This window comes from Cataglyphis hispanica, chromosome 19 (genome assembly GCF_021464435.1).
Source record: "Cataglyphis hispanica isolate Lineage 1 chromosome 19, ULB_Chis1_1.0, whole genome shotgun sequence".
Lineage (NCBI taxonomy): Eukaryota > Metazoa > Arthropoda > Insecta > Hymenoptera > Formicidae > Cataglyphis > Cataglyphis hispanica.
Window position 1 is genome coordinate 9,483 of NC_065972.1, and position 23,056 is coordinate 32,538.

General features: G+C 33.0%; 2 protein-coding genes across 8 annotated transcripts; one reads left to right on the top strand and one right to left on the bottom strand.

The window, feature by feature from the left end:
* Positions 1-1,361: 1,361 nt before the first annotated feature.
* Positions 1,362-10,458, top strand: LOC126856793 (eukaryotic translation initiation factor 4E-binding protein Mextli). Of its 6 annotated transcripts, none has more exons than XM_050605651.1 (12): positions 1,420-1,506; positions 2,711-2,795; positions 3,180-3,296; positions 3,516-3,653; positions 4,264-4,433; positions 4,781-4,979; positions 5,309-5,380; positions 6,475-6,535; positions 6,643-6,925; positions 7,176-7,455; positions 7,778-7,899; positions 9,665-10,458. In XM_050605651.1, exons 3-12 carry the CDS (start codon positions 3,188-3,190, stop codon positions 9,767-9,769), a joined length of 1,539 nt encoding a protein of 512 aa, XP_050461608.1. In that variant the 5' UTR covers positions 1,420-1,506; positions 2,711-2,795; positions 3,180-3,187; the 3' UTR covers positions 9,770-10,458. The 6 variants fall into 6 exon arrangements, with proteins under 6 accessions (XP_050461604.1, XP_050461606.1, XP_050461607.1 ...); XM_050605648.1 differs by having other exon boundaries at positions 1,424-1,506; positions 3,513-3,653; XM_050605647.1 differs by lacking the exon at positions 2,711-2,795 and having other exon boundaries at positions 1,362-1,506; positions 3,513-3,653.
* A 1,082-nt stretch (positions 10,459-11,540) lies between these two features.
* Positions 11,541-22,269, bottom strand: LOC126856792 (DNA topoisomerase 1). 2 transcript variants are annotated; one of them, XM_050605645.1, is made up of 13 exons: positions 22,061-22,269; positions 21,745-21,991; positions 21,334-21,436; positions 20,014-20,374; positions 19,597-19,916; positions 19,375-19,514; positions 19,109-19,312; positions 18,705-18,881; positions 18,525-18,613; positions 16,655-17,628; positions 15,683-16,133; positions 14,779-14,928; positions 11,541-14,382 (listed from the first exon to the last, which is right to left on the bottom strand). In XM_050605645.1, exons 2-13 carry the CDS (start codon positions 21,784-21,786, stop codon positions 14,280-14,282), a joined length of 3,114 nt encoding a protein of 1,037 aa, XP_050461602.1. In that variant the 5' UTR covers positions 21,787-21,991; positions 22,061-22,269; the 3' UTR covers positions 11,541-14,279. The 2 variants fall into 2 exon arrangements, with proteins under 2 accessions (XP_050461602.1, XP_050461603.1); XM_050605646.1 differs by lacking the exons at positions 18,525-18,613; positions 18,705-18,881; positions 19,109-19,312; ... (4 more) ...; positions 21,745-21,991; positions 22,061-22,269 and adding an exon at positions 17,783-17,934 and having other exon boundaries at positions 16,655-17,661.
* Between the last annotated feature and the right edge of the window lie 787 nt (positions 22,270-23,056).

The following is a 23,056-nucleotide window of genomic DNA, read 5'->3' on the forward strand; positions in this document are numbered from 1 at the left end:
CCTAACCTAATCCCAATCCCAACTCTAACCTAACCTAACCTAACCTAACCCAACCTAACCTAACCTAACCTAACCTAACCCAACCTAACCTAACCTAATCCCAACCTAACCTAACCTAACCTAACCTAATCCTAACCTAACCTAATCCCAATCCCAACCTAACCCAATCCCAACCTAACCTAACCTAATCCCAACCTAACCCAACCTAACCTAACCTAACCTAACCTAACCTAACCTAATCCCAACCTAACCTAACCTAACCTAACCCAACCTAACCTAACCTAACCTAACCTAACTCTAACCTAACCTAACCCAACCTAACCTAACTCCAACCTAATCCCAACCTAACCTAACCTAACCTAACCTAACCTAACCTAACCTAACCTAACCCCAATCCCAACCTAACCTAACCTAACCTAACCTAACCCAACCTAACCTAACCTAACCCAACCCAACCTAACCTTAACCTAACCTAACCAAACCTAACTCAACGCGGGTGAAAACATTACGATGCAAACGTACTTTGATTTCTCGCTCTCACAATTTGAATACTTGACGTTATACGCATGCGCTAACGTACGTAGAAGCCATATATGTAATACTATTGGCTCATCGTAATTCGCGAATGCACATACGTCGAGTATGCGAATTGTGTTGCGGATGCGAGAGATTGATATACGATAATGTTTCTGGTAACTCCGCTTATTGAAAAGATACGCGACTAACGATACAGTAGTATTACATATATGTAATTTTTTCATTGAAATTGTTAATTCGCCCTTTGCGCGGAACGAAAGCAGAATCAATAGCAATCGTTCTGTCGTTTTCATTAAGCCCGTACCAGACTATGCATTGGAAATTGAAGTTTGAAGATTAAAGATTGATATTTGATTAATCGGAAAAAAGAAACTATAATTTCTTTGTCTTGATTGGTCATAATTTAAACTTGAATTTTTGATCTCAATCTTCGTCGCGAGCAGTGTTGTTCTCGGGGACGCTTTCTCGCGCATGCGCAGTCCAGTAGTAGAGAAATCCAGTGATGATGTATCTAGTGCATATTTATTTATATACATTGTTTACCATATGTTTAATGTCAGAAATTTTTAAGGTAATTGTAATTATTTTTAATTAATTTCTTTATTATTTATTTATAATTCATTAATTTGTAAAACAATGTAGATTATTTTTTAACATTGTCTAAATAAAGGATCTAATAGCACTTTTTCTTACATATTAGACACGTATCTTAAGCAACGTTTAACGCGCATGCTCGAGAAAGCGTCCTCGGTTGCGTTCCGTTTCATGCATAGAGTGCAGAGTCGTTTGAAAATTTATAATATATGTTACGTGAACTATAGATTTTCAGACGATCTATGCGCTTAGTGCGTGAAACGGAACGCATCCCTCGAGAACTACAATGATCGCGAGTTCGACGATCTTCGTATCATTCGATATTCAGTGTTGTTGATCCGTTTGGACGGCCGACAGTCGTAAATTTCGCGAGAGGTAAATGTAACGCGATTATTATATTTAGTATTTTGCCGTGATGCTGTCGTTTATCTCAAAAATGCATTGTTTATTTGCAATTTGTTTAATTGTTTCGTTCCGAGATGTCCATATGTAGAACTACGATAAAGAATTTATTTTTCGATGAAATTTGCTTGATACATCGATGAGTATATTCATGAACATACATTGTGTTGTGTCAAGTACATTTTGCGTGTTCTAGTACATAGTACGATGTGCATAGTACAAGATATAACGCGAGAAAAATTTTGTCGATGTTACTAATACATCTACTTGCTTTTTTGCATACTCTCTCTCTCTCTCTCTCTCTCGCTCTCTCTCGCTCTCGCTCTGTCTCTCTCTCTCGCTCTCTCTCATCTTCACCAAATCGTAAATATACATTGTATGTCAAGCGCGGAAAGTATGCGAGAAAATGCGGATGAAATAAACAGCCTTGTTTTATGTATGGGTGTGTGTAGTGTGTTTATAATGCTGTCTCTCTTTAATCTCTTTTCCCTCTTGTATTATATTCTCTTGATGTTTATTCTTTTGCTCGCATTTTTTTTTCACTGCCTTCTATGTTTCCTTCTTTTCTCTCTTTTCCTTCTTTCTTCCTTGTCTACCATATAGACAGTGTTTGTTGCTGGAATAAAAAAAAATATTTTTAATTAATGAAATTTCTTGAATCAACCTGTATCCTTTTTTTATTTTGATGTTTGTATATAACGTATACTAAAGGTTACTCTACTCTCGTGAAGTTACCGAAATATTAAAAAGACTATAAATTATATTTTAATGAATTAAAATCAACCATACGATACACATTTTCATGTTATTTGACAGAACATACGTTAATATTTCATCGTCCAAATGTTTATATATTTTGTCATTGTCTTTAGATACTTTATATATAGCAGCCTTTAATATATATTATTACGATATAATGCGGGTGCAGGACTGCGACTTCGTTCTGTAATATATTGAAAGATAATTATATAAAAAATATATATATAATAATTACCTGATACATAAATAAACGTAAAAAATTTTATTTAAACTTCCGTTTTTATCTAATCGAGAGAAAGAGAGAGAAATGCGATAATTATATTCTTTTTTTTTTGAGAACAAAAATTTAAAATTTTATCGGTGCTTCTTTATGTTGATTTTTTTATTTTTTGCCATATACTTCATCCTCCTTATATAGATGGAGAGAAAATGCCGTCGCTTGAACGTCGTGTAAATTTGATCGTCGTCCATCGTTTCAGCAAAGTAACTCACCGTTTGCGTTGGTACGTTTCACCAGCATAGATTTTGGAATGAAGCGAATGGCATGGTGAATCCTCCTATTGCTTAAATAATGAACTGTGCCATATGGAAAAAATGAGTTTATTGGAAGATTATGGCGTAGCGTGAAATATTAATTGCACGAAAACTAAAGTTCGATTTAGTAGAGAGGTTCTCTATAATACTTTATATATAATAGTGTTATATTCGTTGGAAAATATTGATTTAATTTACAGTGCTATAATATCAAATATAACATTAATAGAGAATAATATCCTCCCTTTCTCTCTCGAATATTATATCGATTAATGTATATTTTAATTTTTTCCAGCATTGTTAATAATATAACTTAGATTACATTTTATTAATTTATATATTTTTATTTCAAGATTGTAATATGGCTACCGCACAGTTGAACAGAGCCAGGACTGTAAAGAAGCTTGAAAAACCACGGCCGCTTAAGCTTAGCCAACGCAACTCGACCGTCGATGGGCGGATCACGACTGGTAAATTTTTCGTTACTTATTTCCTTTTTCTTATTCTCTATTTCGAATAAAATTTGCATTCTTCGTAATGGTTTCGTTTAGAAACATAATTATGCTTTTATGTATATTTATTATGATTACGTGCAATATATTTTGTGTGTGTGGTGTAACGATTTGTTCTTTCTTAAATTGGGTAAATGATTATGACTCGATTTTTTATTTCTTCTCAATTTTTAGTAGAGGATATAGTATCCTTAATCGACAATGTTGCGATGCAACTTACCAATGGCTTCCATGATCGAACGCTGCGAATGAATGTGATCTCTATGTGCAGTCATCTGAAGCTTTATGCCAATCAATTAGAAGCTATTTACAAAGGTAAATGAACAGTTATTATACATGTACCGAATTTATTTTAAGTTTTGTTTTAATACAATTTAATTTGATTTGATTCTTATATAAAAAAATGATAAAAATTTTATGTGTATTTAATTAATGTTATTTTTCTATTATAAATTAATTATAAAATATCAGTTGAATAATGAATGTGTATGTTTATAATTTATTCTGTGCTTTGCTTTCTGTATTCTCAAATTATGTGTGCGTTTGTATAAATGTACATATACTAATATAAATATAAATAGATAAATAATACATATGTATATCGCCATTGATTCATATTCTATGATTTAATGAAGCGATATAATGACACCAAACTGATAAAGGCGTTAAAACTGCATTGAGCATAAAATCTCTACTAATATAGCTACGGATAACTGAGTAGCTCCACTGAAGCGATCTTTTGTAAATAGAAATTGTAGGATTCTGGCTTTAGTTTTTTGAATGAAATTTCTGTTGATTTATTGCTTAATTTTATCTTGCCGATCATTGTTTTGTAAGAAACTAAAACAATCGTGCAGCGGTTATATTTATTATTTTGATTGTTAATATAAAAATTGATTTTATCGATAATTATTATTTTTTTTAGATCAGCTAGACCGAGCTTTTGTGGCGATAAGAAATGGAAGCCAGGACGATAGATTAGATCTGACGACCAGGGTTCATCTGCTGGAACTCATCGAACTGCGAGCAAAACAATGGCGCCACACCGATTCGATGGACGTGTATTACATGCAAAAGTTGTCACATCTAGACAATGTAGGCTAAAATCTTTGCTTGTTAATTTTAATATAGTTTTCTGAAATTATTATATCAAGATGCTAAAAATAAAAGATAGAGATTATATTTAAAAAGGAAATTACATTTGCTGAAAACAAGCACTTTCAAGGTTCAAGATCGTTTACTTTCTAAAAAAAAAAACAACTTTATACTACAGATTTCCAAAAGTTTTTTACAATTATCGTTATCGTAGTAAAATTTTACATCCTAGTCTCATCGTCTTGATTTATAGTATGTAAGTTAAAATATCTATAAGAGTATAGTATGTTAAAATATCTATAAAATTAATATCTTTATATTAATTTGTGGATCTAACATTTTATTAGCAGACCGAGGTAATCCCTGATACACCTACGAATTCTCTGTCGTCTCCATTATTGGCGATGACTTCATCCACTTCAACGCCGATTTTGGGACCCGGTGAAGTGATCAAAAATAGCGGAAAATTCACAAAACCTACGCGCATACCGGGAAAAAATTATTGCAAAGATGAAGTTGTCATTCGCAACAGCGACTCGGGAAAAGGTAAAATTAATTTACTTATATATTTATTGTATAAAAATTCTATTTCATTAAACAGAGATACATCCGATTCTCACACGTATATTAGAATATTGTTTGTATGATTTTAACGTCAATTATTTTAGTATTGAATATTTATAAGTCTTATTGACTTTAGTATCTTTAATAATATCTTAATAATTAGCAAGGATCTCTTTCTATACAAATTGAAATCAATAATGAAATATTTTTAATTGTAAAGTGGAACCATTTATCCTCGAATTAGACTTTTAGTAATTTTTCCGATTATCCGTTGTTCGTACTGTTGTTAAATAATTTGCACGAAAATACAGTGATGGGAATAAAAGGGCGTCGGGTTCACATGATAGAAGAGCTCAGCCAGACGATCATCTCCTTCCAGCGAGGTAAAAAGCAATGAATGATCCGCCAATGGCTTGTCACAGCATTTTGTGCTCATGCATAGCAAGAACGATATTAATTGATCGAACAAAGCCCCTTGAATTATAAAACTTTTTTCTTCCACTCAGGAGCATTGAATTCTGAAAAATTTTATTGACAATTATTATAAACTATATATATAAACGCGTATTGTATGTGACAAAAAATGGCCTTTTTTATACTGATCATTTTTAACGTATGCATGACGGAGCTGTAACACTTTAACCACAGATCGGGCTACTTTTGAATCCGTTTGTTAGTTTTGCAATAAAACCTACTAGTAAAACGCAAAATATATGTCAACTTTCTTTCTTTTCTTCAAATAATAATAATAATAATAATAATAATAATAATAATAATAATAATAATAATAATAAAAGAAGCCGTATATTTCGAAATACGAAATCAGGTTGATTTTGTATTTAATAAGAAAAATACATTTTGTCCTTTTTTTTTATTAGAGCTATGTCAAAAAAACAGAATTTCTTCATTCATCTAATATATAAATAATTCTCTTATATTAGCTATTATGGAACGTATCTCATTAATAATTCGGTGAATGAAGTATACAAACATCGTGCGTTGCATTTGCAGCTTTAAGAGCCAAATAAAAGTATATTATATTACCAGTTATTAACACATATGCCACACAGATTAATCGATTGAACGCACACCACGGGTTTCACGCAGTTAGAAAGGTTGGCATTTAATTAACTTACTTTAACGTTTCCGTTAATATAATGGATAACTCACACGAGACTTTTTTTATCTTATACCTATATATATATATATATATATATATATATATATATATATATATATATATAAACTATAAAACATTTTTAAGAATATATTTTATGTGTGAATGTATTTTGTATACATATATTTATTATCTTTTGCTTTTCGATTTATCTCTTAACATTATTTAATGTTACATCTTGTTTAACGTATTAACTGTACCATAGACTTGTGTAAAAGATCTTAACAATTGCATATAATTTTTTTATAAATATAGATATTAATGCAAAGACTATCACTTATACTATATTTTAATTCGTAGTAAACCCTGGGGCTAAAGAACGACTTGTCCAAATCACGGGAACGTCCGAGGACAAGATTCAGTATGTTTAAATAAATTGTTTTATAAATTATTATAAATGTGCAAAAATTTCTGTTAAAAATACATTATAAACGATACATTTTTATGTTTTGTTTTCTCTTGTGGCAGTTACGCAAAGGATTTAATAAAAGATACGATACAACGAAATGCATCTCCAGTGAGATTGGAACAGAGCTCTAGTGGCGAGAAGGGGGCCATGGGTGGTTCCAACTCCTCGCTCAACAGTAGCGCATCGGACGAGAGCAATCGACTGCAACACAACACTCGTCTACGTTCGTCTCTGTTGCATAGTTTTTCCACCAACGATGCCAGTATAGGCGAATACAAATACACTGTCACCGTTGGTAATCAATCCCTTAAAATTACTGGCTGCAATCTCGATCTCGTCAGGGTAATAAAATCATTATAAATTCTAAATTTATCTATTTTTTATTAGTTTAACTATTTCTCAATGTCATTAAATTATCATTAAAAATAATTGAGTTTTAACTATATAATATTTAATTTTATTTTTTCTATTTATATTTTCTATTGATTTTTTCCATCTGTTTTTACTTATGTATAATTTCTTTGATTTTTGGATATCTAAAGAGAAGGTTGATACTTAATAAGAACTGGATGGCATTATGGAAATATTACAGACGGCGAAACTGGTATTAGATGAACACTTTTTGGGCGACTCCGAAAACTTTACCAGCGGGATAGAATACTTCAATTATGAAGATGAACCCAACTTCTCTGTAACTACCATCTCCTCCAGTATTCCCCGTTGTACACCGTTGTTGCCGTTGGACGACGTAAACGTTTCTTCTTCTTTAAATCGAGAGTTAAGCTTGGACAGTGCCGCAACTTCTTCAGAAAGTGAAGAAACTTACAAATCTCGTCCAATCTATGAAGAACGATACTCCAAGACTCAACAAGGTATTCATATGTCTGAAAAATAATATATATTATTATTATATTTTAAATATAGTTGCATTCTAATAACTTGACAAAACTTGTATAGAGAAAAAGATAGTCTTGATTTTGTTAAAAATATTTCTAAATAACATGAAAATGTATTGCGCCTGTCGAGGCAAGTTGTTTATAGTAAATAATTTGACTGTTTTGTTACTTTTTATATTTTCATTAAAATATACAAAATTTGATTATATATATTAAATTTAAATTAATTTATACAAAATTATATTAATAATATTTAATTATACAATATTTCAATTAATGCTTAATTTTATTTGTCCAGTTCCAGAAGCAAGAGAACTTACGTACGAGTTTCTGTTACTGTGCGCGACGGGCCCATATGCGAAGCGACCTCCCGCCGATTGGGCGCGCATACAGAAGGAATGTCCTAATATAGTTCGTAAGGTACCGTTATGCGATAAGAACGCAAATCACATACCGTGCAGTACCTTCCGTATTACTCTTCCCTGCAATGCTGCAGTTTAATACTGCTAACATATACATATAATACTTGCTATAAATATAAACCTTTTGCCGAGAATGAATTTACATTTTCGAGAATATGATGATATGAATGTGATTATATTGTTTTTTAACACGCACGCATTTAGAATAGCTATAAGAACAGAGATGAAATCTGTTCTTATTTAATAACTGATCACTAAATAAGTAATTAACACAAGAGAGAAAGAGAGAGAGAGAGAGAGAGATCTAAAAAAATTGATATTATAAACACGCGAGTATATATCTCTCGATAATCATATTTTGCATTTTGTATTGAAGAAGTTTATAGCAGACTCTTCGCAACATACGTGACATTGTAAGTACAAGTAGGTAATTCTTCGCAATAATAAGAAACTAAGGAAAAAATTTCTATTAATATCGATACCAAAGATATTACAAGTGAGTTACGATATTTATTTCGTGATTTCAACGCGCATATGATCTAATTTCCAAAAGACTGCGCGTATTAGAAAAATTGACTAGCTATATACAACCGATTTTGTAAAGTTATCAGGATTGAGCATCTAAGATTTCTCTTTAGTTTCCATTCTTATTCTGACGTTACAGAAACTGTTTCGTGTTCTGTCTTTCACTTGCTTTCTCATTCTATTATGGCAAATATTAATAGTGGCAGAATGGTAAGAATGTAAAAGAGATTCTCAATCTTTAAGAAGGAAACAGTTAACACAGAGAATGGAGGAAAAATATAGTAGAGAAAGAGAAAATCGAGTATTATTCATACAAAACGTGATTTAAGAAAGAAATTTGTTATTTATATTTATCTCGAGAGTTAATCGAGATCAATCGACTTGTTACATAAAATAGAGATTATATCTATTATTTATTGCAGACAAGGTTTTCTACAATGTTATTCTCCAAAGTTTAAAAAAGTCTGTGCTCCTATTTTGAATCTCTTATTAGAAAATACGCGCTCTACGATGTTTTTAAAATATTTTTTTTATTGTTAGATTATATTGTTCATTTATTATAAAAGATTTTATATTTACTCTCCCCCCGCCCTCCTTCATTTCTTTTTTTCTTCCAAACCTTGTGAAAACTAATACATTATTTAAAGAAACAAGAAATAGAATATTATTTTATTTAATATATAGTGTTATATATACAAGAGACTAATAAAATGAAATTAATAAAAATAATATGTTGTATATCAATCTTGGAATACGCTGTATTAATAAATGCGTATTACAAAATCTATCGAATCTCCTTGTTTCCTCTTAAGCAAGAAAAGTTTGTAGAATATTTTTCAAAATTTATCATGCGTGTTTAAAAATGTACTACAAGATTTCTGCAATTTGTAAAGTTATGAACTTGAAATATTGTACTCTGTTTAGATAGTAAAAACGAGTAAAACTTAATTTACTAACATTTTAAAATGTGTATATGTCTGTGGGTGCGTGTGTTCGTGCTTATATCGCTAATAAAAGAGAAAACATAAATTATGCTTGAATGTTTGAACTTTATTGTGTGCTTTATCGTGTCTTCGTGTAAGCTAATCAGTTAACACTATTTGGCTTTTTCAAAAAATCGAAGCATGCTGTTTGTAAAATACATGGTAAGGTAAGGTAAAAATGCTTCATACAATATACGATAATTTCGAAAACTAATCATGCGATAATTTCGAAAACTAATCTTTTCTTATTGGCAGGCACCGATTCGCTGGTTCGAACCGGAGGCATACAAAGCCAAGTTAGCAGCTGCTGGTTCTGTTGCAATATTGCCGATTAACGAAGCGGAAACCGATCCCGAGTAGAATTGTCAAATTATTTTTTTTCCCATACTCTTTTCCATCTTGGTAACAAATTTTCAAAAAATAACTTGATTGTGTCAGTCGTAACAAGATTACGACGCCGTTTTATTCTTATGCGTCGATTTGTTTTTATAAAAACAGAAGCTATTTCTTCATAAATATATATATACATATATATATATATATATATATATATATATATATATATATATATAACAATTTTGTTATTAATCCTTCTAATGATGTCAAAAAATATTTTTGCAAGCATTTAGATGTAAATTGTGATATCTAAATGCAAACAATTGAATATACGCTTTATACGATTGATACACTAGTCATTATAGAGTGAAAAATATTCTATTTATTGAATGAAAAATTATTTATGAGATTACTTTGCTTTGCCTTTTTGTTGTGGATATATACATCGTACATTATTCGAACGATATCGATTCCAATAGTGTAATGTAAATCATATGTGTGTGAGCAAAGTTTACCTAAATTTCAAAACTCAAAAGTAAAATATGATGTAAAAAACGGGACTAATATTTGTAGAAGCTACAAGTTGAAAGACAGCTATTAATTTTCGTACGCGTAGATACGATAAAATTTTAGTATTGTTAGACTGAAGAATTAGAATTGTACATTCAATGGAGAATATCCTTCATAAATAAGATTACAATGATTTACAATGATTTTAATGATTTTGCTATTTTTGTTTAATTGAATTAAGGAGATGTGTGTCAATCTTGCAAAAGATTGTAATCGTAAGACTATAAATATACACACACACACACACACACACATACTTTAGAAGAAAAGATACGGTGGAATCTGCTATGAGAACAACTATATGCTTTTAGTAATACAATTATTACATATACTATATAGCAATTTGAATGGCGATTCCAAATTTTGTGATTTTTGGAGGGACTTCAATTTCGCATAACAAACACGTTATACGAAAATAAAATTGAGAAAAATCGTGAATCTAGGCTACGTATCTCAATATTAAAAAAGAAATTACCATTTCCGTATTTGTTCTATTGTGACTCAATAACAAAAAAAAAGAAAAGAAAAAGATTTTGAAAGTTTATATTTTATATTTATTAAAAGTGTTTGTGCTATGAGCAGTATATATACTCGTTTGATCGTAATACAACTAATATTCGTCTTCCTCATTTATAAATTATTTTATTACGTCATTAGGACATTGTTTCGCAATGTCACATTTTAATTACAAAACTGTATGTTAAACAGAATTATGTATTACATAGTTATGTTATGAGAGCGGTTTCTTATATATATATATATATATATATATATATATATATATATATATATATATATATATACACACACACACACACACACACATACATATACATATATATACATATATATATATACGATATATATATATATATATATATATATATATATACATATATATATACACATTATATACACATATATATACATATATATATACATATATATATATATATATATATATATATATATATATATATATATGTACGGAATTCAATTTTACATTTCTATTTCACAGCTTTAGTTCAAATATTATACTTAAACAATAAAGTTTTTGCGGTATGTTTTTGTTTGATATTTTTATCAAGTAAAAAAATGAGCAGAAAGAATATAATATTGTTCAAGAATCCAAAAAAAATACAAGGCGATTGTTATCCTACAATATTGTTAACATTTATTAACTAATCAGTTTTTAATAAATATTCACACGAATAAGAAACATGACTTTCTTGTGCATTGTACAAGTTTATTGCGCAATGTCTAAAACATATACGCGCGCGTTTTCAAGTTTTTATACAATTTATTATAGGGATTTACACTATATTTGTTTCAAATTATATATGTATATGTATAAAATACACACACACACAATTTATTTTTATCATTTCTAACTGTGCAGCAATATAATAGTATTGTATTATTATACTTTGTCGTTTATAATAATAAATTAACAAGGTCAAGAATCCTTTTCTTTTTCCTCTACGAGAAAGAAATATTTCAAATAAGCTAGATGTATATTGTAATAAAGTCTACGCGATTCTCTCGGCACTAAAATTTTTTATTATTTCAATTTTATATATATATATATATATATATATATATATATATTTTATTTATTTATACGTATGTGTATATATCAAAGTGAGGGAAAAATCACTGAAACATATATACATATATGTACTTTGACTATTCAAGCTTAGAGAATTGTACTAAATTTCAATTGCACTCTCTTATATAATTTGAGTCTTTTTGTAAAAATTACAAATCTTGATAGAGCTGGATAAATTCACGCTCGCCGATTGCATTTTTCCCTTTTTTTCCTCCTTTTTCTTTCATCGCAACATTTACATTGTTATTATTCGTATTGGGAGTGATTGCGTGAGCGGCCTTGTTATTCGTAAAAAAAAAACAACAATACTTTGTAGTCCAGTCTAAAATCAATCTCACAATTATGTGATCTACCTAGAGTATATATATAATTAATTCTTCCCTTCGTATTAATACATAATTTGTCATCGCTATGGCAGATGCATAAATTATTATCTAATAATACATGTATAAACGATGTATATGCGCTCATTACATAATAAATAAAGATTTGTTTTAGAGACCGATAACTACATATTTTCCATAAATCGAAAATAGTGTTTTTCATATACAAATTGAACGGAATAATGATTATTTATTGTAATAAGACGATTTTTTTTAAATTTGTCATTTACTTAATTCAAATGAAAAGGACATATACAAAAATTAAAAATTATTATTTAGTACACGAATATTTGTTTTTTTTCTTTTTTGGTTTTTTTTTCAAAAACCAATTATATAATAATAGAAAAAAAACAGAGATTTGTCTTTATTATCTTCTATTTTTAAGTTTTGAAAATTTTTTGCCCTTGAAATTCTGCATTTGATAAATGTGCCACTGACTATGATTTTTATAATGCAAAGAGGAATGTTTTCACACTTGATTGGTTCGTGATACAAAAATGTGAGAAAATTGAAAACAGAAAGATATTTCCATTCCTCGTATATATGTGTGTGTGTGTGTGTGTGTGTACATATATATGTATGTATGTGTGTGTGTGTGTGTGTGTGTATATATATGTTAAGCACATGCGCCAAAATGCTATTAGAATGAGAAGCTAAATGCTACATTATATTTATCGTTAATCGTCAAATAAAATGTGTGCGTGTGTTAATACACGCGCGCGTTAGTATCTTTCGGCTCAATCGTCGGCTCAAGGTCGACGCGAGATATGCGAATAACGCTAAGAAATTAAAGGATACGATATATTTCTTGTTTATTTTATAGCTTAAAGACATCACCTTAGAAAACATAAATTGATAAAGGCGATAAGTCACTTAAATATAAATTTCACTATTTTATACTATCCATGGGTAAGTGGGGAGGGGATAGCGGACCTCGATCCCGCGTAAATCTGCTATTCTTTGCTAATTTTCTGTTTTTCCATTTATATCAAAAATGTGCACAATATTGAATATATCCTACATACATATAATGTCGTCATACACGGTATTGTAAAATGTAAATGTGCTATTTGATGAATGATATTATCATACATTTATGAAAGAAACAATTATGTGTATGTATATACGCGCGTATGTACGCTTTAAGAGAATATAAAATTCATCAGCTGCCTCCTTTGCGGTTTTTTTTCTCCTCTTTTCCTAATACGTATTAAAGTTATGTCCCCGTCTCACTCACATGAATATTTCCTATATATGTACAACAGCGCACCTAAATTTTGTTGTACATATTCCACTGGCATGCCAAAGTTAGCGCAGGATGCGTTAAATTATTTCGTTCTTTTTGCAGCTGCATTGATCGCTGCTGCACACGCATGCATATCTATAAATTTAAACACTTTTTAGCACGTATTTGGGGAGCTACTTTCCTAATCTCACACATGCTCAGAATAAATTTCTATCTAAACGAAATAAAATCAAAGCTTTCCGTATGCTTTCGCTTTAAATCTATTTGCAATTTCCTCCTGTTTATTTTTGTCGATTTTACATTCGAGTACTGTACATATGCACGAACTAGCACATAGACGAACAAGCCGAATGTAGCTAGAATATATTTTTCCAAAACAAGTGCGTACGATTGACTCGAGATTAGCGAATTTGCATATCGCATATAGTCGCACTTCTCGTCCCTCATGATTTAATGAGCGCGCCATACATCATTCTATAGAAAATATGTTTGCAACACACTTTCTCACATTTATATTTCGTAAATGTAAAAAATTTTTTATATTATTCGAACACACATGCACGCATACACATACATACAGACACACACACACACACTCTCTCTCTCTCTCCCTTTTTTTTAAGTCCCTCGGTTTCTCGTTACAACGTAAAATTCACTAGATACATTGTCAACGAGAGATGTCCTCCTTTCGTAGACTGTTAGGCGACATGAATGATAATCGTACGGTTAAAACACATAATCGGGACCTGCCATATCTATCGCCCATCGGAACTTATCCCTCTGAGTTTTGTTATAGATCTTCTCGATAGGTACATTATGTTTCTTACACCTGGAATATCATAGAAATTCGTACAATTATAGAAAATATAAAACAAATACGAAACAGTGAAAAACAAGTATCAACATATTGAACAAGAAAAGTTATATAGTTATATATTTTACTATTTATACACACACACACACACACACACGCACACACACACGCACACGCACACGCACACACACACACACACACACACACACACACACACACACACACACATATATATATATATAAACATAAATGTGCATATATATATGTATAAAGAAATGTACAATGAAATAAAATAAAAAATCTAATATATAAAATTAAAAATGTGAAATTAAATGTAAGAGAGCAATAGTGAAATTGGAATTATAAAATATAAATTTTGAATGAATAAATAAAAATATAAAATGTTTTTACCATGCAACGGAAATTCTGGGATCAAGATAGTTCAGCTTAGAGGTACCCAATGCAATCTCTTTGTTTTCTTCTCGGTCTGTCGCCTGTACTTCCAACTTTGTCAATTGTTCCTTCAATCTTTCCAGCTGTTTTTTCTTCTTCTCATATGTTCTGTAAAAGCATAATAAGCATAACAGACAATTAATTCATGCAATAAACAACAATAAATAACACACTTACATCTACATGCAAACTGCGTTGTATCAAAAGAATGAAATATATGCAAAAAATATTTGGATAAAACTGATTTTAAAACTCCTGTATTCTCACTGCAGTCATATTGAATCATAACCTTAGAAGCGAAAAATCATGAATTTCATTTTTACAAAACACATTTAAATAAATAAGTTTCCTTGAATGCGACCATTTGTGTCCGATAATGTGAATTAATAAAATATTCTGAGAAACCCCTTTTTTTAACTTGTATTAATAAATGTGTATACATATAATTCGTTTGCATCTGTCCTATATTTTCAGCGAAAGTGATTTTACAACGATTGCCCAAAATTTACAGCCTCGTTTATTAATTCATGAATCAAAAAGAGAGTTTTCAGTTGAGTATTTTATTATTTGATCCATATTATCGCATATGAGTGGTCGAATACAAAAAAATTTATTCATTTCGCAAGAATAAAATTGTATAATTTCTCGCTTCCGACACACACTCATAATCCAGGAATGACGTCAATAAAGGAATAGAAGTCTTAAATTATATAAAACATAAAGTTTATCAATCACATAATGCAATAATGTGTGTGTGTGTGGGGAGGGCGCGTACGAGCGCATGTATAAATTATGACTGGTAGAGAGTTATATTTCATATGATACGATGCCTAGAGATTATAATAAATGAAAAACGACGTACACTTTTTCCTTTACCGAACCGTGTTTAGCATCTCGTTTGGCATCTTTCACTTGCAATTCACACTCGGCTATCGCTTCTTTCTTCGCATCAATCTTTGCCTTGAGATTTTCCATGGATTTCGCGTGCGTTTTCGGTACGGAACGTTGATGATTACATAATATCGCCACAGCACGATTAGCCCGATTGTACGAAAGAATCTTCTCCGCTTCCGTGTCGTTCGGGTCAGTCAGTTTGTCAAGTTGCTGTTGCAAGGTCCATGATGCGTTGTAAGTTCTGAACACTTTGGCGGTAAGACCCTCCATTAGCTCGTTCAAATGTTTGTTCATCACAGTAGTATTGAGACGATCAAATAGATCGTCCCCTGGTGATTTATTCTCCATGAAGAGTTGCAAGTTCTTAAAGACGCGCTTTTCCACCGGCACTTCATTGTAATATCGTATAGAATCTTTACCTGTAAAGTTATTTTCATGAACATTACGTGAAATCGGAAAAAACTACCATGTAATAAAATACAAAAACTATAGAGGATATTATAAAAACATATATATGATATTATAAAAACTATCAATTATATAATTCAATATTATAAATAAAATATAAATATAATATAATGCCTTTTTTGCACATCTATCCTGTACATACATAGTTACAAATATATAGTGATTAAAAAAATGTAATATATAAAAAGTTGTCAATTTTTCATTGCTTACATTTACAATTAAATACCTGTCAACACTTTTGGCATTTTTGGTATTTAAAAAAACTTTAGAATTAATTACAAAAATATGAATTTCAGTATTACATAAAGTATGAATTTCAGTATTAGTAAAATTGAAATCCTGCGTGCGCATGCGTAAGTTGTGTATGAGTATAAAACTGCCTCTCTTAAAATATTCAATATTAAAAGATATAATTACGTTAATTATACATGTATTGTATAATAATTTCGAGATCTTCGAAGAGAGGATTTACCTAAGAAATCAAACACAACCACATATTCCTTGCCATCCCTCTGTTCATGCAACTTGATGTGCTCTACTCGCAACGAGCAACAACCCACGGTGTCCGCCTGATCTTCATCCTTCTCGTTACCGGCTCTGAGCGCCAGCTTGTCAATAAAGTACAGAGCGACGGCGCGCTGCCTGATACGCATCTCTTTGCTCTTCCAATCCTCCCGATATTCCGCACGAATCTTGTCAATCGATTGCGCCAGCTTCCGCGCCGTTTCATACTTTTGCCAGTCCTTTTCGCCCTTCAGTTTGCTGGACGGATTCAGCATCACATATTTTACTTGACCTTGAATATTCTCCGTCCAGGACGCAAGCCACGTGACGTTGGGATCGTGTCGCACTTCTTTCCATTTGTGGCCGGCTGGCGGTTTCGGTATATTTGAATCTTTTGAACAATTAATGAGCACATCCTCCGGCAATACTCGTTTCTTTAGCTTGCCCATTTTGGGATGCTCGCCGCGACCTCTGAATAAGCCGGGCGGTTCGATCTTGAAATTACCGATCTTCTCCTTGTGACCATCGATGACGCAGAAACCGTATTCCTTCTGAATTTCCTCATTCTTCTCTTTAATTTTCTGCTTCTCCTCTTTTGTCATGGCCTTGCGTTCCTCGCTCTTTTGCAAGAAGTATGTGTGCATCTCTTTAAAGTTACATTTGGATAGATCGGTGATTTTGGCGCGCTCTGATTCAGTCATCACCTCCCGCCAATCATGAAAGAAGTTATTGTTGAACGCATCCTTGGTCGTGTAGTCATGATCCAGCATGCGTGCATAGAAAGTCGCGACTTCTTCTGTATCCTGACTCAGCTTCATCTCTTTGCCATTATAATAAAACTTCACTATGGGTGGCAATGGTTCATAGGGCGGTGCAAACACTGGTCCCTTGTGCTCTAAGAAATGCCATTTTGTGCCGTCGCTTTTCTTCTCCTCTTCCCACCTGGGAAGAAAGCATTCCGACATTAAATTATTCCTAAATGAATAAATGTGAACAGATTGTTATGATGCAAAATGGATAGTTTTGTAAAAGTAAAAAGTAAAAACTAAACACATTAAAACTACACACATTAAAACTAACTAAAATTAATATTAACCTCACAAGTGCCTGATATTTTCTTGTCTTATAGCTACAATTATAGCTGCTTCTAGCATTGCATTTGATAAATAAATAAGTTATAGTTTTTATAGAGCCCCTCATTATATTCTGTCACTTGCATCTTTATTAGGGAAGATTCGCATACGACATGCGGACTGAGTCGGAAAAAATGTCAGATGCAAAAATATAGGTTATGGCCGATATGTAGAAAATCCGATATCTAGAAACTCCAATTCCGACAATACTTTTATCCCTAGAGAACAGATATCGATCTAATTGGATATCGAATGGCCTTGCATCGCGCAGAAAGCGTGCGCGCAGTCTAATCTGAATTCGATGAATTCTAACTTTGATACCTTAGCTTTTAGATAATAAAGATAAAACAAGATAAGAATCCAGTTTACGCATAACTGCATAAAATTGACACCAGTCGAAGATACGTTCGAAAATCCTATCCGAGACTAAAGTAACATTAAATTGATCAAGCGAGACAAAAGAAGTAAAGATTTCATCGTCTTGATTGAGCAATTAAATTCTATGCTACCCGGCTAATATAGGATCCTCGAATGCACTGTAGGACAAATAAAGCAAAACTTTCTTTGCTCCGATTGATCACAATCAAACATTATTCTATCGCTTCCAAAGAATAGATTTTGATGCACAACCTAGAAGAGGGCAGTCAAAGTGACCGATATTTATCACAAAACTAATAATTATGATTTAATTTCGAATGTTTATACCATTTCCAAACTTCTTGCTCCTCTTCTTGCTTCTTTTTTCTCGGGCTGGTGCTTTCTCCTTTCGCCTTTGCATACTTTTTCTTAGATTTCTGTAACAAATATGCTGTGAAATGTATTTGCTTTTTCAAATTTTTGATTTATAAAAAAATATGACATCAGAAAAATTTTTATAATTTATACCTCTTCCGATTCTGCTTCAGAATCGTCGTTTTCCCCGTCGTGTTTTCGTTTCTTCTTTTTGGTCTTTGAGCTAGTCACTTTTTTAGGTTTCTTGCGCGCTGACAGTGGTAAGTCTTCCTCTTCGTCCGACTCGACCTTCCTTTTTATTCTATTCGGCGACACTTTCGACCTCGAGAACTGCATTGCGCGATATATGTTTAATTGAGATAAAAGATTAAATACATATAACTTAAATACATTACAATACATTAAAAATTATGAAAAATAATAATTTATACAAAGACGTGATAATATTATAAAATATTTATACTCTGGTAGAAAAGATACTAAAAAATAAACGATAATAAATGTGTCCAAACTACTTTCTTTTTCTTCGCGAATGATATAATTAAAGCGAAATTTACTAATGGTTTATCTTCTTCCGAATCCTCTTCCGTCTTTAAGGTGGTATTATGGAGATCAGATAGTCTGGTGTCGTTTCCGTCCGTCGAATCCATACTGGCGTCTTCCTTGACAATTTCCTCATCATCATCTTCCTCTTTGATATAGAGCGGTCGCTCACCACCGCTGTCATCATCGTCCTCTAATTCTAGTTGTGTCATAGGCTCCTAAGGAGAAAAATTTTCTTTATCTTTTCGAAAACATTCGCAAATTGCAATCAAAATCTTACTTCTTTCATCTCTGGCTTGACATCTAGATTATAATGAAACCTTTCATTGGTCGTATGATTCAGCTTCACATCCGTTTCTTCCTTTATTTTAATTTCTTCCTTATCCTTGTCCCTTTTTTCCTTTTCATCGCGATGTTTAGCTATAATTCGAACGCGAGTAATTAAAGAGAGTTAAATTGGATATTTAGATGTAGACGTATTTCTTTTCGTATTACTGCTTACATTTATCTTTATCATGTCGGTGGCGATCTTTATCTTTTTCATAGCGATGTTGCTTATCCTTACTGCTGGACGAGCTTTCTCTATGCTTATCTTTGTCCTTCTCCGATGAACGATGCTTCTCTTTATCGCCCGAAGAATGAGAAGTGGAATGTCTATCTTTGTCTCTCTCAGATGAGTGCTTTTTACTATCTTTCTCCTTGTCCTTTGAGAGATTTCGATCCTTGTCTTTGTCGCGCGAACTAGAATTTAAGGAACTATTGTGCCTGTACTTATCTTTATCTTTGCTCTTTGAGTCCTTGTCCTTGGAACTGTTGTGATATCTGAAAAAAATAATTAGCAACTCGAATCAAATATGTGTCGATATATGAATTGTATTAATTATCTCAGAACAATTTATATTAATTCCTTTGATTTTACCTGTCTTTGTTCTTAGAACTCGAACTCGATTTATGATGATGTTCCTTGTTCTTGTCTTTATCTTTGCTAGACAAACTGCTACTTTTATGCTCTTTGTCCTTATTAGAAGAGCTCTTTTTATCTTTGTCTTTATCCTTATTACTGCTATCATGTTTCTCCTTGTCCTTGATAGAACTGGAACTATGTCTATGTCTGTCTTTATCCTTATCCCTGTGTTCACTCTTATGATTCTTCTCTTTCTCTTTGCTCCTATCTTTGTCCTTGTGATCCGACTTGTGAGATCGCTCTTTGTCTTTATCTCTATGCTCGGACTTGTGTTCCCTTTTCTTATCGAAACCATTGGACATGCCATTGATATGATCTAGAAAAATTAAATAATACAGATGCAAAATTTTACAGCATAAACAGATTAATTAAAAAAAAAAGATTTTTACATTTAAAAAAGTGTAATCTTAAATTATTAGATATTATATAATAATGCGTATTAAATTATTAGATATTATATAATAAAGCTTGTGTGTGTAATAATAAGAGAGACTATAATAAAAAGTGAAATGGATGGACAAATTATTATAATAGATATATAATAAGATAGATTTCTCACCGATTTCTTTGTAAAAAGATGCTAAACAAAAGTTGATAAACTGAAATAGGCCTTGGTTTAAATAAATATAAAAAACGTCAAGTAGTGAGAAAAGAACTGTGAGCGCATTCAATGAATTTTAGCGAAGAATCTCTTGTACAAAATGCATCACAAATTTCTTCCAAAAATACAATTCAAAACGCGCGAGTTGTTGTTCAAGTCCATTATCGCAAATATGATTCAAAAATTTGTGTACATTGTGTAGACGTGTACACGCGTGTACGCACGTACGTATGTCATGTGTGGAAACGCGCGCGGGTGTTAGGCAATAATTTTTCATCCGTCCACAAATATAAATACGACATCTTGCATCGTACTTTATCAATGAAAAGTGAACATTTTCGGAGAGAGAAGGTGAATTTTCGTCGTCGAAATTTTATCGCGTCTCAGATTTTTTATATATAATTGTTATAGTTGTCGCAGAATTGTAGAAAATAGAAGACCAGTCGGCGTGCGTGTAAATCGCAATCTTGCTTTCCGTCTTCCGTCGCTTGTCGGCCGATGGGAGACGAGACACGTCGCACCGCGGCTTTTGACGAGGATTCCATCAGGTTCGGTCACACAAGGTGCTCGTCAATTCCGCAGACTTGACGTTCACGCGAATCATCATTCGCGATTATCCGCGTCTGTCTTTAAACCTGAAAGAGAAAAGAAATAAAAATAAGAGTACAACTCACCGCTATGATTCCCGGAGACGACGTCGCCGCCGCCACCGCTGACGCTGACGCTGCCACCGCCGCCGCCGCCGCCGCCGCCGCCGTTCTCCTTGACCTTTTTTTCCTGAAACAGACGAGCCCGAATTGAAGATGAAAACTTGAAAGAAACCATAGAGATTCGCGCATCGATTATAGATCATAACATCTGCGGCCGAGTCGCAAGAGTCGGGGATGGGAGCATTCTGATCTCCTCGAGCTCTCGCGCCACGGTACAGGACTTAGTCGCAGACGCCATTTTGGGACTTAGAAAAATTTCGCGTCGATACAATCGTGTCGCGATCAAGAGGCGAGACCGCTCCTATGACCGTATATCACGAAACCGTGCACGTACGGAGCCACGGCGGTTAATGCGTATTCGAAATGTGCACTTACCGGATCCGCGTTCATCTGCGGAGCCGCCTGCTCGAGCTCCATTTCTCGAAACGAACAGTGTATACGCGGTGTGATGGACTGTGCAGGTCAACGGCGGGCGAGAGGTAGCAGCGCTGTCGGCAGTAGAGATGGACAAGAAGCCAAGAGAACTGGACACGCACACACAGCTCCAACCGTGCGCAAGTGGTCGTCTATAGTCTATATGATGCCTATATGCCGCCCCTTCGCCCGTCGCAAAAGTGCGAAACTGCGGCCAAAAGAGAGAGAGAGAGAGAGAGAGAGAGACAGAGAGAAAGAATGAAAGAGAGAAGTTTACTTATGCATCCTGCACCACAACTAGCTCGTTCCGTTGCACGTCTGCCGAGCGACTATCTCCGCATCCGCATCTGCATATCTCTGTGCGCGGCGCCCACGGAACACGAAAACGAAACACCGCGCACCTAGCCAAGTGCTAGAAACGCACGACTGCGCATGCGTTCGCTCGTCCCGCCTCTTTAATTTCCGAAGAATCCGAAAAACCGAACCAACGCTTTGCCCGATCTAGCCCGAAGCCCGAAGCCGAAGCCCGACCTGGCCGACCCGACGGAAGTCATTCACCGCGATCGACGCGATCGTGACGCGGACAACGATAGACGCGAAATCGATTGAAAAAACCAGTGTAGTCTTGTAGTCTCGTGTCTCGACTTTCGTCATTCGTCATATCTCGTGGACGAATTCAATTTATAATTTTCCACGGACAACGAATATGTGCGGTTAAAAGAGATCTTATGCCATCTAATTCGCGCATTCGACGAATCATTCTCCGTTCGTCTCTCTCATGACATTTAATGAAATTATATTGATTTCGATTACCGATAATTTCTTGATCCGACTTTTTTCTCTCTTCCCTTCTTTTCTTCTTACGGAGAAACAAGTCTCGTCAAAAAGACCAAAAAAAAGAAAAAACTTCCGGGGATGAAAAAGAGGGTTAATTGTCGTGAGTTTTTAAAAAGATTGTAAGATTTTGAAATAAAAGAATGTGCAAACACGATAATTTAAATATTATTTTGTGAGTGCATATGTCTATACTCTTTCAAATCTACTGATCTTTTTAGAGTAATTTTTTGTATCGCCGCCAAACACAGATGTCTATACTAAGGCTGGATTCAGAGAGCACGCTTTTAGCGCTATAAGCGTGCTCTATCTTTGTTATTTATTGAAGTTGAACAAGAATAGAGCACGCTCATAGCGCTAAAAGCGTGCTCCCCGAACCCAACCTAAAGGTTGCGTTCCGTTACACGCATAGAGAGAGAGCGCATAGATTGCTTGGAAA